Source organism: Corythoichthys intestinalis, chromosome 9 (genome assembly GCF_030265065.1).
Source record: "Corythoichthys intestinalis isolate RoL2023-P3 chromosome 9, ASM3026506v1, whole genome shotgun sequence".
Lineage (NCBI taxonomy): Eukaryota > Metazoa > Chordata > Actinopteri > Syngnathiformes > Syngnathidae > Corythoichthys > Corythoichthys intestinalis.
In genome coordinates this window covers 14,950,961-14,970,632 of record NC_080403.1, presented here as the reverse complement: position 1 = coordinate 14,970,632, position 19,672 = coordinate 14,950,961, and the positions used below count along the sequence as shown (strand labels likewise).

General features: G+C 38.3%; 1 protein-coding gene across 1 annotated transcript; it reads left to right on the top strand.

The window, feature by feature from the left end:
• The first annotated feature begins 5,380 nt into the window (after nucleotides 1–5,380).
• vhl (von Hippel-Lindau tumor suppressor) lies at nucleotides 5,381–19,241 on the top strand. The gene is made up of 3 exons (XM_057847006.1): nucleotides 5,381–5,756; nucleotides 15,422–15,544; nucleotides 15,637–19,241. Exons 1-3 carry the CDS (start codon nucleotides 5,570–5,572, stop codon nucleotides 15,831–15,833), a joined length of 507 nt encoding a protein of 168 aa, XP_057702989.1. The 5' UTR covers nucleotides 5,381–5,569; the 3' UTR covers nucleotides 15,834–19,241.
• Nucleotides 19,242–19,672: the final 431 nt, after the last annotated feature.

Genomic DNA, 19,672 nt, shown 5'->3' with positions numbered 1-19,672 from the left:
GTGTGAATGTAAAGAGGCAACATTCAAGCATGTTAGGTTCTAATGAGATGATTAGAGAGGACGATCTGCCACCACCCTGACCTGCACACTGTCCGAGTTGCGTGACGTCCGAGTTGCGCTAGATTGCGAGGGCCCGTTCAGTCCTGCTTGCAGGCCTAGTTCATCTTTGTTGCTTCAGTTGCTGTTTCTGATTGTGGATCATATTGCCTCTGCAAAGCCCTTTGAGACAACGTTGTTGTGATCCAGGGCTATACAAATAAAATTGAATTGAATTGAATTGAATTGAATATCATTGAAGCGATGTTCTGTCATGCCTGATCCCAGCTACTCTCAAGTTTAACCAGTTTGCATTATTTTCTTGCAATGTTTTTCCTTATTCAGATTTGTTTCAAGACTACAGTTACAGTTAGACTTCACTTTGATGGTTAATGCAGTTATTGCAATTTTGTTGTTTTATCACAATAGATTGGTTTATTTACATTTCAAAAACCAGAAGCCATTCGTTTCCAAATGTGATGGCACTTTAGTTTACATTTTATATGTTCAGATATTAAGATTTGAATGAGGCAAAATAATATGCTTTTTCTCTCAAATAAATTGTTGTCATCATTTGTTTCAGATTTACTGTAATTATTTTCTGTATAAAAATTAATTTGGTGTTCAAAAAGTCAGTATACAAACTTGAGTCTTGAAAAAGAGGGGGTAGTCTTATAATCAGGGCCGTCTTATATTCAGGCCAATACGGTATTTCTTTACTGAAATACGCAACAACTGTGTCTGCCTCATTTGCCAGGAGACAGTGGCTGTTTTTAAAGAGTTAAATGTGAAGCAACATTACAAAACGAGACACGCTGACATGTACGACAAAATTGCAGCGAAGGAACGCGACAAGAAATTGAAGCAACTTAAAGCTAGTTTGTTTAAGAAAAAAAAAGTTAAGTGAATATTCAACTGCAAGTGATATGCATGTTTCAAATGAACCAAAACACATGCTTAAGATACTTGAAATTACAATAAAAAAGCAAATGTGAAACAGAATGGCTTGCTAAAATTTGTTCAAATACATTGTTGTTGTACGTAAAGAACCTCAGCCAAGGTCGGCCCCTGACATTTTTACAAAACCATATCTGGCCCCCTTTGCAAAAAGTTTGGACACCTCTGCTTTAAATCATAGGCGGAGTTTGACTTTTGGGCCGGGGGGGGGGGGGGGGGGGGCACAACATGTTGACCCCAAAATGCAGTGTCAGCCATAAAATTAACTAACAATAATATTTATAATAATAAGTTGAAAATGAGCGTTTTTTTGTTTCCCATCATTCTTAAGGGGAATTCTAAATCAGGCTGCTTAGGACAGCTATACTCGCCAAGATTGTGATCCATTGAATATGGTACGCCCGCCGGTGGTGTGCCAATGTAGTTATCCCAGTCAAAATTGAATCCCCTGGGCGGAGCCATATGGAGGTAGATTTGTGTCTTCATTATTCGATCAAAAAAATGTGTTTGAATGCAAAAATAAATTTGAAACTCAAAAAACTGCATTTGAAAGCAAAATTTTCTTTGAATTTTTTTTTTTTTTTTTTTGATTGAAGTCTTTTTAAATTTTTTTTTTTTTTATTTAAGCAACTTTTTTGATTGAAGTAATGTTGTTTTGTGTTTGGGCCACATTTTGGCATTTGACATTTGTGTCTTTGTATTCAGTCAAAAAATAATTTGCTTCAAACAAAAACCATATATTTCCAAACAAAAAATCACTTCAATCAAAAATAGGAAACAATTCTATCATGGAAAAAAAGTTTTTCAATGCGAAAAAATATTTGAGACTCAATATTTGCATTTGAACACTTAATTTTTAATTAAAAAGTTTGATTTTAACAATCCTTCTTGTGTTTGGGCCATATTATGGGGTAGGACATTTGTGTCTAAATCATTCCATCCCCGAAAAAGTTGCTTCAATAAAAAAAAAAAAAAATTCAAACAAAGAAAAAAAATCATTTGAAAAATACAATTGCCCTCCCCAAATATTTTGTTTTTGTAAATAATATGCAAAGCAAATGATTGTCTAAGGTGCTAGTCACATAATCTGTTTGGAAAATAATTTTGACCCATTATAAAAATATATTTTTTTGGTCATTTCATTCATTTTTATTGTTTGCTTTGATGCTTTACAACTTATATATATACAGTGCCCTCCATAATTATTGGCACCCCTGAAAAAGATGTGTTTTTTAGCTTCTAATATATATTTTTTTATTCAAATAATATGGGACCTTCATGGAAAAAAAGAAAAATCCAACCTTCAATACAAGTGCATTCATTCAGTGGGGGAAAAAATCCCACATAAAGAAAAAATTATTTGACATCAAATAATGTGTGTCACAATTATTAGCACCCCTGGCGTTAATACTTTGTACAACCCCCTTTTGCCAACAAAACGAGGTCTGGGGACTGAGATGGCCATGGGAGGAGCTTAATTTTGTGTCTGGTGAACCATTTCTGTGTAGATTTGGCCATATGTTTAGGGTCATTGTCTTGCTGGAAGATCCAGTGACGACCCATCTTCAGCTTTCGGGCAGAGGGCAATAGATTTTGATTTAAAATGTCCTGGTATTTCAAAGCATTCATGATGTCATGCACCCTAACAAGTTTCCTAGGGCCTTTGGAAGTGAAACAGCCCCACAGCATCACTGACCCACCCCCATACTTCACAGTGGGTATGAGGTGCTTTTCAGCATGCGCATCTTTCGTGGAACGCCAGACCCACTTAGAGTGTCTGTTGCCAAAAAGCTCAATCTTGGTCTCACACAAAAATATACACGGTCCCAGGCTTCAACTGGGACCGTGTGCTTTGGTCAGATGAGTTGTTCTACAACTATGTCAAATATTCAAGTTAAAATAAGATTCTTTGCACATGAAGAATCAAAAGTCAACCCGAGGTGAGTGGCACTGTTCACAAGGGGTCAAAGTGGGCAGGAGGTCAGGTACACCGTTCCGGTCAAAGATTCGAGGCTGGAACGGCGCTTTGATCCTGAAAATATGACGGCAACTGTCAAATCCCCATGTTAAAAAAACCTGGCCAAGCTGCCGCACACGCATCTCATCTCCTAAAAGAAAACAATTCAACTCAATTCGATGCTCATTTGGTATAAACCCTTCCATTTCAAATGGATTGGCTGTCTTGTGCCATCGATGGAAGCTAAGGAGATAATCACGATTAAAGACGCACACTGTTCGGTGAAAACGAGAAGTGCAAACTCAACCCAATGTAAGCTCGAACCAGAAATTTTAACAAGTCAACACATTGACCTCAGTTGATCCCAACAAGATCTGTCTGCTTTTCATTTCTTTGGAAATAAATGAACCAAATAGCTTACAGCACCTTGTCCCCCCAGCTCATGACCCTCGCAAGATCTGATGATCCTGGGATTGAGCAGATCCCCAAGCCATTCCCAGGCAGTCTCTCATCCAAGTACTAACCAGGCCCAAACTGATTAGCTTCCAAGATCAGGTGTTCTCAGGGTAGTATGGCAGTAAGCTGCCAAATATTCTGAGATAAACCTGTACAAAAGTCGAACGAGATCCAAGCGTTTGGATGGCGAACATAATTGGATATTTGGATCCTAGTGGAGGGTTCATGTGCCACAAGTAACCTAGGAGCAAACTCAATTCAATGCTCATTTGCTACTAACCCTTCTATTTCAAATGGATTAGAACTTTTTGGTAGAAACACAAGTTATCGTGTTTGGAGTAGAAAAAAATACTAATTTTGCATCCGAAGAACACCATACCCACTGTGAAGCAGTTTTTCTGCAAAGGGACCAGGACAACTGATCTGTTTAAAGGAAAGAATGAATGGGCCCATGTATCGAGAGATTTTGAGTGAAAAGCTCCTTCCACCAGCAAGGGCATTGCAGATGAGACGTGGCTGGGTCTTTCAGCATGACAATGATCCCAAACACACATCCAGGGCAACAAAGGAGTGGCTTTGTAAGAAGCATTTCAAGGTCCTGGAGTGGCCTAGCCAGTGTCCAGATCTCAACCCCATAGAAAATCTGTGGAGGGAGTTGAAAGTCCGTGTTGCCCAACGACAGCCCCACAACATCACTGCTCAAGAGCAGATCTGCATGGAGGAATTGGCCAAAATACCAGCAACAGCGTGTCAAAAGCTTGTGAAGAGTTACAGAAAACGTTTGGATTCCATTATTGCCAAAAAGGGTACATAACAAAGTATTGAGATGAACTTTTGGTATTGACCAAATACTATTTTCCGCCATGATTTGCAAATAAATTCTTTAAAAATCAAACAATGTGATTTTCTGTTTTTTTTTTCACATTCTGTCTCTCATGGTTGAGGTTTACCCATGTAGTCAATTTCAGGCCTCTCTAATATTTTCAAGTGGGAGAACCTGCACAATTAGTGGTTGACTAAATACTTATTTTCCCCACTGTATGCTTATGCGACCTGACCCTGGATTAAGTGGTTGATGATGGATGGATGGATGGATGGATGGAGATGTGATTTACACCAGTTTGCTACCACCAGCTCCACCAGCTAGAGATCATAAATTGTTATGTGTGCCACAGTAATTTAATTTATAGCAAATAATTTTATTTTAGTCTTTCAGTCTCATAAGTGTTGTCCAATGATAGGTGAAAATATTTTTTTCACCACTATCATTTTCCATCAGATGGCAATTACCATTTAGTTTTCTTTTTTTTTATGATCAGTCTTTAAAAAAAATAAAATGTAATTATAAATTAAAATATTATCTACCACAATGTTTGGGCGGTCACTCACGACCTACTCAAGATAATAGATTTCATATTCTTTATACGTTAAATCAAAGCTTCTTGTATCACAAGAGATCCATTGAATCAACAAAAGTTGTTGTTATTGTATACAAACTGTTTTAACATGGTTATGATTCAGGCTGGATGGTGAAAAAATATTTTGAAGGATATAGTTAAATTGCATGACTGACGATAATGAAAAACCAAGCTGTTTGAAAATCGGTTGAAAATTGAGCAATTTATAGCTTTTGCAAAATACACGCTCCATTGACAAGTTTGTTTCTCGAATGGCACTGACACAAAATGGCCGAAAAATGATAACGGCCGTCCCAATTGGCTCACAGTACGCATTACGCATCTGGCTTTCTTGCACTCTCAGGTTGCTGTTTTTTTTTTTTTTTTTAAACGACCACAAACATAAAATAAAGAACAAACAGCACAAAAAAAAACAATTCTGCGTATTATTGCAGGTTGCTATTTTTTTTTAATTGCAGGTTGCACTTGCCCGCCCAATGACATCATGACCAAATGTCGTCCAATCATGTGAAAGAAAAACAGTGTTGTCACGTGACTTTGACCCGGATATGGGAAATGGAAAACTTGTAAACAGTTGAGGCGGAAGGGGATCCCTTTTTTGTTTGTTAGTATTTTCAGCGTTAACGCTCACTTCAATAACAGGGCCAGGAATTTTGTTCCTTTTTTCGGTTTGAGGTCGCATCGCGTTAGCAAGGCGCTTTGTCAAAAAACAAGTTAGCTTCGCGCCAATTTGCTCTTAGCACAGATGTCGCAGGATGCGGATCTGAATTTGCCCCTGGTCCGCTCCCTCCACACTCACATTCCAATGAGTCTCGTGTTCTGTAACCGCAGTCCCCGAGTAGTACAGCCACTTTGGATTGATTTCCGAGGGGAGCCACGGCCGTACAACGATTTACAACCGAGAACGGGACGTATAATGAACACCTACGTCGGTAAGATAATACTGTCAGCGACTGTGTGACGCTTATTTTCCAGCAATGCAATCAAGATAATTTTATGAATTATACATATGACAAACTATGTCAAAATTTCGATGATCTTGTAACATTTTATTCAATCATTTAATTAACAGTAAATTCAATGTTTCCACACCAGCAAGTATTCAAACTTGCTGTAACCTCAGATAGTCTAGCAATACAAATTAAAGCAATCACTTATCATATTCTACATTGAAAAAAATAATGACGTGACTGATAGGCTTTGGTATATGGATTACAGCATCTATTTTGGAAAGTGAATGATTATGTTTCAATGCTGCCCAAATTGGTGGAGAGCTCTGCTGAGGCTGCTGGTGTTCAGATAGGGGAACTGTACTGCAAGCTGGATGTGATGTGTGACCAGGGTGTTGGGGTCAAATGCAAGCTGGATGCGGTGCTTTATCTCTTCCTTGGGATGTATGCCGACTTGGGGTGTGACAAAATAACGAAATGATGATATATAGGGCTGTCCCAAACGAACAATTTCCTCCCGATTAGTCAGCCGACTGTTTTTATGTAAGCTTGAGAACGATAAACCGATACGATCGAATATCCGGTTTTACAGGTGAGAGATACAGCTGTATCGATAGTAAACTTACCATTTGACAGTAATTAGCCATTAAATATTCAATGAACCGATAGTAGAGCTAGAATTCGGCTATCGCGAGCACAAGAATCGGCTTCTAAAGCCTAGTTCAATGCATTGCTTAATGGGATAATAATTTAGCTTTTACCTCACATGCTGCGCTTTTGTCATTCACCACACAGCGCACTTATATTGAGACCGCACGAACAACTTCCCATGCATTTCGGCAGAACCGCTACTAGTCGCCGTCATTACCCGATCGTCACGGGCGTGTCATAACAACGCGAGAGCGAACAAAACCACTGTAACGCACGCTGCGTAGCGTTTTCTTCACTGCCCAAAACGAAAACGAAACTAGTAGTGGCAACGAAGCAACATTATAAACAATGGACATTTTGAGCACCGACGCCAGCGACGTGCAACGACTGATTTTCAACGCACCCAGGAAAAACAAAAGTTGGACTTTGAAGTGAGGAAGGCAGCCAGATCTGTTCGCATGGGACAGAGCTAGTGTGAAGTGAGGAGCGGTACAGAGGTCGTGAGTTTCTAACCCTGAAAAATAACCTACTACAATGGTGGAAAGGGCAGCACGACCCTCTGGAGATTTTTTTTCCTCGAAACACAGTCTACTTAAACATTAACATGTGGATTAGTTGATCTTCCTCAAGAAAAAATCTGCCTTTCTAAAAAGATATGGACAGTGATGAGGAATAAAAAATGTGGAAGCACAGGCATAAATGAAAGACTATGCTGTGTATAAGGTTAAAGTAATGATTATTGACCTGTCTAAAATGCCATGTTTTTATTCCCCCAATTATACCAGTGGTAAAGCATAATTTATTATTTATTTATGATAACATTGCAGGTTTGCACTTGAAAGTTTGCACTTAAATTACTTACCTCTTGTGTTGGAAACACCAGGAAATACAGTAATTGAATTACTGCACTTTATTGTTGTCTGTCACTGCAGTTTTATTCTATTATCAATCCCATCCAACAAAATGACGGTCATATAGTAAGCCTTTAATTATTTTTTTTTCATAAAAAAAATAAAACATAACATTGGTATGAAATTTTGTTGTTTAATTTTGCTATTAGAAATGTTGTCTTTTTTATATGTTTAAAATACTGTACGAACACAAACAACAAATGTTTACTATCGTATCGTTTTCACTCTATCGAACCGTATCGTTCTTAAACTGTATCGAATCGTATCGAATCGGTCGGCCTTAAAAATGTATCGTGTTTGAATGGAATCGTAACCTGTGTATCTAGATACATATCGAATCTGCTTCATGCCAGAGATTCCCAACCCTATTTTTATGATTAGTCGACTAATCTAATATTTTTTTTCCGTTTACTAATTTAATAATGACTTTTTTGTTGAAGCTTATTAGTTCACAAAAAAACTAGGGCTGTCAAACGATTAAAATTTTTAATCGAGTTAATTACAGCTTAAAAATTAATTAATCGTAATTAATCACAATTAATCGCAATTCAAACCATCTATAAAATATGCCATATTTTTCTGTAAATTATGTATATATTCTATAAAATAAATTGTTGGAAGGGAAAGATAAGACACAAGATGGATATATACATTCAACATACGGTACAAAAGGACTGTAGTGGGCATTTCACTCTACTGTCATTTAAATCTGTCTATGCTGTCCTCACTCCGAAACGTCTACTTTTTCCAAAGCTAGACAGCTAGTGAACGACGCCTTAATAATTAGACTTCTTCCTTTTTCATCTGATTTATTAATAAAATGGCCTCAAACCATTGTCCTCTTTAGACCGTCGTAAAACTACAAAAAAAAAGTACACAAGCATTGCGTTAGCAACAACGTTAGCTTAGCATGCTATACAGGTTCACTAAACATAAACAAAAAGCGTCTCATACCAAATATATAACATTTCGCTTACTAACATAATATGTACATTCTTTACAACAACCATACTTACGGACAAATCTTGTCCAAGGATCATATAAGCACAGCATTATCAGCCCGAGACGTCGTGCAGCCATAATGAACTGGAAAGAAAACAATAAACCATGTCGCAAAGCGACCACAAGAGTTCGCTGTTTGACAGCACAAAATGTCTTGCTGTAAAACTTACCAAAAGGCAGAATACTTTCTGAACGGGACATGTGCGTTAATTGCGTCAAATATTTTAACGTGATTAATTTAAAAAAATAATTACCGCGCGTTAACGCGATAATTTTGACAGCCCTAAAAAAACATCTAAATTCTTTTATTAACGTCTAAATAAATAACATAAATATCAATAATAAATCACAACTAATGAGGTCAAATGCTGCTGGCATTAACTAGTGCAAAAAAAAATGTAAACGGAAACACTGTGACCTCACCTTTTTAACAGGAGTCAAAACAATTCTTACTCTTTTTGTGGTATGTCTATATTGTTCTAAATGTTAAAATGAATTGCAATGTCCCGGACAATCATTCTCAGAATACTTTGTGTGAGTTCAGATGCTCATTCTGGTGCGCATTCCGCATTTTTTGGGGAGGGGAAAACTGTTCAACTTTTGTTTTAATCTGAAAATAGATAAAGCAGAAGGCACACTGAAATATTACCACAATTATTTTGAATGAAAGGCACACATAGTCATAGTAACCAAAATTAAATACAGTGGTACCTCTACATACGATCGCTTCGACACACGAACTTTTCGACATCCGACGTAAAATTTGAGTCGCCATTTGTTTTTACATCCGACGACATGCTCGAAATACGACGACAATGGCAGCACCGCAGACGAATGCACGGCGGATTTTCTTGTGTGACAAATCAACACTGGTTTCAGAAGAGGTTGGTACAGGTGGTGAAACAAGGAAAAAGTTGACGCTTACCTTCTAAATGAAGATGCAAATGACAGAAAAATATGAGCGTAGGGCGGGCATCCATGAAATGGCTCAAAAATACATCTCCACGGTCCTCCTCCGACCATCGTTCGCCAGTCTTTATAAGTTAAGCTGACAATTCCTTTTGTGGTAACATCTCCAGAGAAATCGCCAACTTCGCCACGTTTTTATCATTTATTTCACAACTTATTCAAAACAAAAACACCTTCTGTCTGCCGCAATTGAGGCGTTCTCAAGAAAACATTCAAAGTGAAAGTGAAACTCAAGCTCACCGGTCTGTCTCTGGCACGTGAGCCCCGCGGTGCGTTCAGGGTCAGCAAAAAACGTCCGCCACATTAGAACCCGATTCGTTACATTAATACAGGAATTATTATTATTATAATTATTATTATTATTATTCCGATTTTGATTTATAATTTATTTGTTTTGCTATGTGTAATTGCCATTTGTAATAGTACCAGCAGTATTTTTTAAGGATTTAGTGAAGGTTTTTGGGCTGTGGAACGAATTAATGGAATTATAATGTATTCCTATGGGAAAATCCTGCTCGACATACGACCATTTCGACTTACAAACAAGGTCCTGGAACGGATTAACTTCGTATGTAGAGGTACCACTGTATATATTACTAATTTGATAGTATACTACTATATGTATATTCACAATAATACTTTATGATATAAAGTAACATTAGTACAGTCATGGATTATAGTAAGCAGGCCAGTGCTGTGTTTCCATATACATTTTTGTTATATTATGTATGTATATTTTTTCCCCCCCAAGTGGGAGCTTCCATGATCCTAATAAATACAATCTGCATGCTGTGCACAGAGATGTTGAGATCTACAGCTTTCAGGAGCAGCAGCAGAGTAGATTAAAAACATGAAGTTCGTGTGGAAAAAACGATGCAAGTTGAGAAGACACACACAAAGGCAACTTCAATTAAAAAAAAAAAAATTAGAAAGTTGTATGGACTTCCAATCCGCCAGTGTTTTTCAAAAACACTTTCGAGTATATCGACACATGACGAGTCTAACCAAATGATGTGCAGTAGACGTGCTGGGGTCCACATTGTCACGGACAGCAAGGTCGCTGATAGCTAGAAATCCGAGCAGTTCTTGAACGCGGCACGAGCACTACCTCGCTCATCTGCACACAACCGAGAACTTTCTACCTACTCCTTCCTTCCCTTCTACTGCACCTCCGCCCGATTTCTGGCGGCACACCTGACGATCTCTCATGGCACACTAGTGTTGAAAAACACTGCGCTAGCTTGTCGTTTCTTCGTGTGTTCCAAAATTACACTTTGGTGACGGCGCTTCAAGTGTTCGTTCATAGCCGACGTGCTACGTGCAGGTATGCGAACTCAGCTTAGCAAGAGTACACACAGTGGCACCCTCCATATTTTCCTTGAAATAATTCCAGGCTCTGGCCATTCTGGTCCGCTTTTTTTCACCGCTTGAATCGCGAGCGCCCACCATTCTAAACTTTATCCGCATGTAATTTTTTTGAACCCGTCATTACCCGTCGATGGTATGTATTGCCCGTCGACGTGTTTACGTCATCGATAACGTCGACTAGTCGGGACAGCTCTAGCACTGATATATTGTAATACTTTGTATCCCAAAAGGTTAACGATATGCTCCTGTCAAGAATCGAGATATCGTATTAAAAAGGTGTCAATGTTTGAAGAAAAAAAAAAAAAAAAGTAACCATCAAGTTGCTACCAAAATCTTCCACCATAATACTGTCTTAGTTAACTCTAATGCTGCCACTGACGGTGCTCGACGCCCAATCCATCTAGACTGAGAACGTTCGTTCATTCAAAACCAGAGCATTCACAGTCATTCGGTCTGATTTTCGGGTTAGGGCATTTACAGGTCACTTGCTGTTCATTTTAGGGCATTTACAGGTTATTTCCTCTTGAGTTTTAGTCACTGCCTATTCATTTGGGTGATTCCCAGGTCACTTCCTGTTCTGTAACTCAAAATAAAGAGGAAGTGACCCATAAAATACCCCAAAATCAACAGGAATTAACTGAAAATCAACAGGTAAATTACCTTAAATATCCCAAAATTACCTCATTGCCGCATTGGCTGCCACTGACGGCCATAGACGTTCAATCCGTTTGAAGTGGGAGGGATGGCTCCCAGTTCAAATGGATTGGACGTCTACTAGTGATAAACTCATTCCAATTCACAGCAGAAACTTGTTTTTCTGTTTATTAGTTGTTTGTAGAATATCCTGGAATGATTTCCTGACCAATGTATCGATAATCGTTGTATCGCCATATCGTCAGATCATCGTTATCGTGAGCTTTGGCTCGCAAATCGTATCGTATCGTGAGGTACCAAGAGGTTCTCACTCCTAATGCCGACTGCACGTGGACAGGCAATGAGAGAAGCCAGAAAAGGCACGGAAAATTCGATGTATTGGACATCGCTGGACCAAAGTGCAGTAGCCTTCACACTGCATCAAAACAATTTATGTCACCTTGGCAACCTTGTTCTCCTGGAAGGGAATGTGTATCTGTGGCTTAACCCTCCCCTTCCCTGCTATATTCGACTGATAAACTTTCACACATTCACACTGGACTGATAAACTTTCACGCCCTATGATTCATGCTTGCGTGTTTCATCCTCCAACCCCCAAAACCACCACAGACAGGAGGATGTATAGATGTGGCACGCTGCCCACATCCTCATGACGGACCCTTGTCCACCCCTGTTCTTACCATAAATGGTATCAACGTTTTTATTATTGGTGTCTAGTGTATCTTTGCTTTTGATGTCGGGGTTTCCTTTTTCCCGAACCTGTCCTTTTTCTTCCTTTGAAGAGGAGTGAAAGGTCAGGTTTTTTTAACCCCTCACCCCACCATTGATTTTCATTTCACACTGATCCGTTTGCTTTTCACAGCGAACCAGCAGCCAGCTTCGGCCTGTTTCCCCATTGTAATGTGTGGTAGGGCTGAACGATACTGGAAAAACCTGACATTGCGACTTTTTCGGAGTTTGCGATATTAAAACTAGAAAAATCTTCATCAGATGATTTGAATAGCTCTGTTTGGGAAGACTTTGGTTGACTCACGATGACCACATTGTAATCATATAATATTGTTTAGTCGAGGCTAAGGGGGTTCATCTGTGAATGATGAAGATTGCTGTATATAAAAAGTATCCAGGAAGCCACGTCTTTGCCCAAAATAGATAATTTTTTTAACACTGTATTTCACACTTGCATGGAAGCAAATTTATTAAACATTTTAAACAAAAAAAAATGGAAGAGAATGTTCTCCACACAGCCTAGTACACACTAAGACCGTTTTCACTAGGGGTGTAATGGTACACAAAAATCTTGGTTCGGTACGTACCTCGGTTTTGAGGTCACGGTTCGGTTCATTTTCGGTACAGTAGGAAAACAAAATGCAAAATATAAATGTGCTAGTTGTTTATTACACACTTTTGTGCTTTCAACAATAGTAACATTAGTCTATACAAAGCTAGAATTCTGCTCAAAAAGTAGCGGGTGTTTAAAGATAAGCCAACAACAATTTGCCTTTCAGACCCTGCGTATTGGTCAGCTTTCTTTCTGAAAGAAAGAAGAAAAAAGAAGTCCTGTGCTAAAGAAAAAATCAATCCCAATAACAAAGATTTTAACATGTATTCTACAGATGAAATGCCTCAATGAAACATTTTTTTTTCTTATGAACGGTTTTCAAAAGCTTTATTGGCGGATTTTCTCAAGTTAAAGCGCCACAAAGAAATTAATAAATTTAATTGTGTAAGCAGGATGTCTGTATTATTATTTAATTACAGGTGTTTTCGCTCATTTCAATGTATTTTATTTAAATGGACTATCATTTATTTTATTATGTGTTTATATTTTACAAATGTGATGTAGTATTCATTTATATGTATATTTTATGTTGTATAACTTTAGTTCCTATGTGAATATTAGTTCGTTTTGTTGTGGTAGGAGGGTTTTGTATTGAACACGGGGCCGTGTTGTTTATTATTATAGCAGAGAAGACAGCAGTAAATCAACAAAGACAAGTCAACTGTGCCCCGATCTACCACTCAAGAGATCTGATGGACTCAAAAAGTAGGTTACGATTGCATATTAGTTTGAAACTCGACTGGATCCACCGTATTTTTACCCGAGTGACCTCTGGCCCATCCTAGCTACCGGTAGTAGTATTGAAGCAGGAGGGGTGCGTCTCGCGTCAAAAAATAAACTCTGCCGTTCTTTTCGCGTGATCTGCGTTGAGCCGCTTCTGGGACGCATCTAACACGTGACGCCCGCGTTTCACTGCGTTCTCGCGGCGGCCACGTTGTCACGCCGTTGATGTTTCTGGGTTATACTGTCCTACCGTGTTGGTCCTCATTATAGTGGAGAAGACGGAGTAAATATAATCTACACAAAGAAACTGTAACCCGATCGACTCAAAGCCTCGAAAAGTAAGGGTTATATTTAGAGCTGAAACGAGTACTCGAGCAACTCGAGTAACTCGAGTTTAAAAACTGATCCGAGTAATTTTATTCACCTCGAGTAATCGTTTATTTTGACAGCTCTAAGCATCACATTTTGCTCGGACTACTTTTAATGCGGGACAACGCGCTGTCACGTGCGGAGAGGAAGAAGGGAAAAAAAAAAAAAACTTACTGCAGCTGACAGCCGCCACAAACGACGCCGACGTTGCCAAATACTAGCCCGCACGATGCTACGTTGGTAACAGCTAGCGTCTGATGCATCTCGTAAAGATCACATGTATGTTGAACTAGATGCATAATGACAGACTCGGCCGCGTCTGGGCAGCGTTATTAAACAGCCGCCATCTTAAAGCAGTACAGCGCTAAGCGCTAGTAAAGAGCGCTAAGCGCTAATAAATAAGATTAACGTTACTGTCGCTACTAGCTCATGTAAAGTTAGCGGAGGGCTAGGTTTCAATTAATTATGACCACTGTCGATGCGTGGCTAACGTGTCTTACATACAGGCTTTAACATAACATAGCATTGTGGAGTGATGAGGGTGTAAAATAAAAACTTTATCATGCTAGCTATCAATTTTAGCTCAGTAGTCATTGCTGGATAAAACACCAAGTAGCACTGGTCCCTAATGTGCTCCAGTACAGCCTGTATCATACATTTATTTTGAACACTGCAAAAACTCAAAATCCTATCAGGACTTACAGTTTAGACTAACTTAAAACTTAACTAGAACTTAAAAATGGCTTGACACAAAGAGAAATTCAATTGAAACACGTGGGAAAAAATCCTAACTTTTAAGTGATGTGTGTTATCAAGCGTAACGGCATTTTTAGGTAATATATATATATATATATATATATATATATATTCTTTTTTTTTTTTTTAAAAAAATAAGATCTAAAAGTTTTTTGAGTGAAAGCAGTGAATTAGTCTTTTTTTTTTTAATTCTAGCTACATCTGAGAGGCAATTGTTGGCTGTTTTCAACAATATACATCGAAAATAAAGACATTGATTGACTGAAAATGGTTCAAGATTAGATGAAATGTCTTGTTTTCTCATGTATATTTATAATTGCTCTTCACCTAAAAATATATTTGTTTTATCCGATTACTCGATTAATCGATAGAATTTTCAGTCGATTACTCGATTACTAAAATATTCGATAGCTGCAGCCCTAGTTATATTACGTCAGAAACTCGTTCGGTACGCCTCCGTTCCGAACCGAGCATCACGTACCGAAACTGTTCAATACTATTACATGTACCGTTACACCCTTAGTTTTCACATACCTTAACTGCACTGATGCGTGTTAAAAAAAAAAACAAATTGCACGTCCTGCGATGGGACTATTGTGCATGCGCACAATAGCGATTTTCAAACAATATATCGTGCAGGCTTATTATGTGATGCCATAAGTGTTTCGATCGGGCTGAACCTGAAATGCAATTTCGTTACACTACTTGTCATGACAAGGTAAGCAATTAATTTCAACTTGGAGGGTTGGCACTGCAAATGATGACTGCTAACCCTTCCAGTTCAAATGAGCTGGACTACTCGTCATTAGTGGCAGCCACTGAGTTCAGTACAATTGTGTAATATAAGACAGCACACCCCTTATGAATATTGTTGACATGTATTTGTGAATGTGACCCACTAGGCCACCCATGGATGTTCAAAGATGTCGAGAGTGAAGACCTTCTGAGAGTGAATGGAAAAGAGCTCTTCCTTCCTGCTTTGGCAGATGGTGGAAGTGCTGCATTTGTAAATATTACACTGCCAAGTAAGTTTAGCCTCACATGCACTGAAACCGCTGAAATCTCATTTTGAAAATGGTGGATTTTTACCTGAAGACAATTTCAACCCGCCTCTCAGTTTACAGCCTGAAGGAGCGGGCCCTCCAGGTGATTCGACGCCTCGTCCGGCCTGAGGACTACAGGAGTTTGGAAATAGCGCGGTGCCTAATTGAAGAGCTGGAAGACCCGCCCAGTTTGTTGAAAAGTTTACGGCGGCTAAACCAACGCGTGGAGCGCCATCTGATCGACAGAATCCAACGCCAGGGAGAGTTATGAGGAGCGCTCCTGGACTCTTGGACTGTAAACCCATCAACAGGCAAGCAGATAAGGACAGAACTTTTTCATCATTGGATTGTTTGAAGAGGTGTGACAGAAACATGCACCTTTCATAATGGCAAGAGATAGTAAACTTGGCTGCTTGCCAGCGACATTAAGAGGAATGTGGGCTGTAGGAGATAAAAATGTCTTCTGTGAAGCTGCAATTTGATAGGCCACTCCAGTAAGGGCAACAAATCTGCCTGACAAATTATATTGTCCTGTAGTTGCTTCCCCTGTTGGAGGAACGCTGCAAAAAAAATGATTACACAAGACATGTCTTTAGGGGCTCGTGATGTGTGAACTTGCCACCAGCCGGCCAACCTACGTATATCATCAAGTGTGAGACAATGGTCTATACTAGAGCTGCAACGATTAATCGATTAACTCGAGTATTCGATTAGAAAAAAATATTCGAATTAAATTTTGCTGATTCGAGTATTCATTTAATTAAAGTGACGTTGTAATGGTTTATTTTGAAAGTGTTTGCATTTAGTTTTATTGATTTGGGTGGATATACTGCCTTCTATTCGGCCTCAATTCACATGGCGGAATCCAGGTGCTCCCCGTTGAGACGAACATAAGCTAAATTTTGTTTGAGCTAATGTATTTTTTTAATGCATTCGTAGTTTGGTTTATAGGTATATTTAGCCTATTTTTGTGGGAATATGTGTCCGAACCATTTGTTAAGAGCATCGTAAAAAAGTTTTAGCATTTTATAGCATTTGAACTAGCGGACTTTTGCGATGTAAGTTAGCCAATTGATCTTTTGTTGTACATAAATCCTCATTTATTTATGTTTATACCGTTTGAGGCTCAGCTCAGTTAATTTAATTTTTCATGTTCCTTATCCGATTACTCGATTATTCGAACTAATGGTTTGTCGATTAATCGACTACTAAAATAATCGATAGCTGCAGCCCTAGTTTAAATGGCCTCGCTTCCGCTATCCAAACAGCTAAACATTGAAAAGGCTCACACTCCGGATGTTTTCCAAAATCCTTTATGTGTCTCTCTTTTCTTTTTTGTGAAACTAAAACAATAAAAAATACATGCAATCAGCGTCAGTGCTGGAAGTAACAAAAGAAGCCATCCATACATACAAATACAATTGGCCTGTATGAAATAGTGCTTAATTAGTAATATAAAACACGTTCAGTCTCAAATATGCAACCTAAACACAATATGCTGAGTGTAACTCTCAATTTGACCACAAAATACTTACAGACGTTGCTCTAACAAACACAAATGCCACAGAAGTTGTGAGAGTGAAGCTGTCATGTAACTCACTGAATCACGTTTGGAGAACTTCCTATTTGCATTCTTCTTCTACTGTTTTGGCAGAAACAATAATTAAACCGGCCACAAGATGGGGCGCTTTAGCAACTGATAAAGATGGTACAATATAGGAAACATAACACCTAGTCCAGGGGTCCCCAAACTTTTTCCTGTGAGGGCCACATAACCCTTCTCTTCTCTGATGAGGGGCCGGGGTCAGTTTGTAACAGAAAAAGTGTGACGATTGCAGGAGTGCCTAAATGTAAAAATGTATTGTTTTTCAGAAAGCCACAATCAAATAACCCTTTCTGGATTCTTCACGGAACCAAAGTAAATAAAATAAAAATGATATAATATAATATAGTATAATATAATATAATTAGGGCTGTCAAACGATTAAAATTTTTAAGCGAGTTAATCACAGCTTAAAAATTAATCGTAATTAATCGCAATTCAAACATCTCTAAAATATGCCTTATTTTTCTGTAAATTATTGTTGGAATGGAAAGATAAGACACAAGACGGATATATACATTCAACATACTGTACATAAGTACTGTATTTGTTTATTATAACAATAAATCAACAAGATGGCATTAACATTAATATTCTGTCAAAGCAATCCCTGGATAGAACGACTTGTAGTTCTTAAAAGATAGATTTTAGTACAAATTATAGAAATTTTGTGTTAAAACCCCTCTTAATGTTTTCGTTTTAATAAAATTGGTAAAATTTTCAATCAAAAAAATTAACTAGTAGCTCACCATTGTTGATGTCAAGAATTACACAATGCTCATGGTGCATAAAATCAGTCGCACCCAAGCGCCAGCAGAGGGAGACAAAAAACACAAGTAACAAGTGGACATGACACTGCTGTCATTTTAATCTGTTTGAGCGGGGCATATGCGTTAATTGCGTCAAATATGTTAACGTGATTAATGAAAAAAATTAATTACCGCCCGTTAACGCGATAACTTTGACAGCCCTTAATATAATATAATATAATACAATACAATATAATCAGGGGTGCACATAATTTTTTTGCCCAGGTTCTCAGAGGAGGACCTGGAGATGTGACTTGGTCCTCATTGAGCTTGAGAGCCGACCCACCTGATGCGATAAATTTATGACAAGCTTTACTTAGAGCCAATTAACTTTGATTAATTATATTAACAGTTAATGCTTGATTAACATCAACTGGCACAACAAAATTGCCATTACTTTGAAGTGAAATGTAAAGAAATAAACATAAAAGCACCAATTCAAAATAAAGGGCATTATGCGGCTCCCACATTAACTCCAAGCCTTTTTAAAAGTGGGATGTCCTCCTCATAAGACCTCATTGAACGTGTATGTTTAGCTTTGTAAAATGCGAGCAAAAACACGTTTGTCAGTGCATGTCGCTGTTCATTACCTTTATTCCGCCCTATTCCGCCACATGTCCATAGGGCGAGTGGGGTCCTGTTTGACATCGATAGTTTGCTTAATTGCCACATGCTCTCTGTTTTTTTCGTGCTTTTCAAAGTTTGGATGGCTGAAATTCTTTGACCCTACATAAAATGCGTTGCTCTAATCGGCGACATTGGGATTCTCACGACACATTTTGTACCGCATTTCCGTGCGAGCATCATTCACTTCTAGCCATGGTACCTCCTGTAGCCACTTTTCAGCAAAAGTCCTTTTTTTCGGTAGCTCCGGTGACGTCTCTGTCGTCTGTCTGTCTTTTGACGGGGGTGGGGGAACACGGAAGTAATTACTCAGTGTGGCCTGCCTCATCGACATTTTGAGAGGTTATTTTCTCGTGTCCGCCGCAAATAGTGGTCAGCCATCGGTACGCAAAAGCGTATGGAAGCCGTTGAGGGACAGCGCGTTTGTCTACGTCCAGTACGCATGTGCGGACCACTTATGTGCACCCCTGAATATAATATAATATAATATAATATAATATAATATAATATAATATAATATAATATAATATAATATAATATAATATAATATAATATAATATAATATAATATAATATAATAATACTGTATTAATTAAATAGATAATAACCAAATAACCATTGCTCAGTTCTTCACAGAAAAAAGCCAGGACATAAATAACTCTATTGAAAAAAAAAAAAAAAAAAATTTTTTTTTTTTTTTTTTTTTTTTTTTTTTTTTACAAAATTTTTGTTGTTGTTGTTGTTCAGGGGGCCGGACCAAATGTGGCTGCGGGCCGTATCCGGCCCGCGGGCCGTAGTTTGGGGACCCCTGACCTAGTCTATACAGTGTAGTCTCAGCCTCTACACACACGAAATGAAGTCCTCCATATCCCAGAAGAGAGACAACATTTACAGAAATAACATAAAAATATTCTTTAAAATGACTGCAATGCAACATTTTAAACCAAACACAATCAATCTAGCATACTGGTTGACCTCTTATTTGTTCATAGTTTGAAATTAATCGTGGAAACAACGCCACCATAAAATCAGTTCTAAATAAACACAACATTGCTAAATATTATTTACAGTCAGC

Bases quoted from the DNA above. Each gene is read 5' to 3' on its own strand.
- vhl (XM_057847006.1), top strand. From the start codon at position 5,570: ATGTCGCAGGATGCGGATCTGAATTTGCCCCTGGTCCGCTCCCTCCAC. The intron at 5,757-15,421 runs GTAAGATAATAC...GTGACCCACTAG, and splicing joins TATAATGAACACCTACGTCG to GCCACCCATGGATGTTCAAA. The intron at 15,545-15,636 runs GTAAGTTTAGCC...CCCGCCTCTCAG, and splicing joins TGTAAATATTACACTGCCAA to TTTACAGCCTGAAGGAGCGG.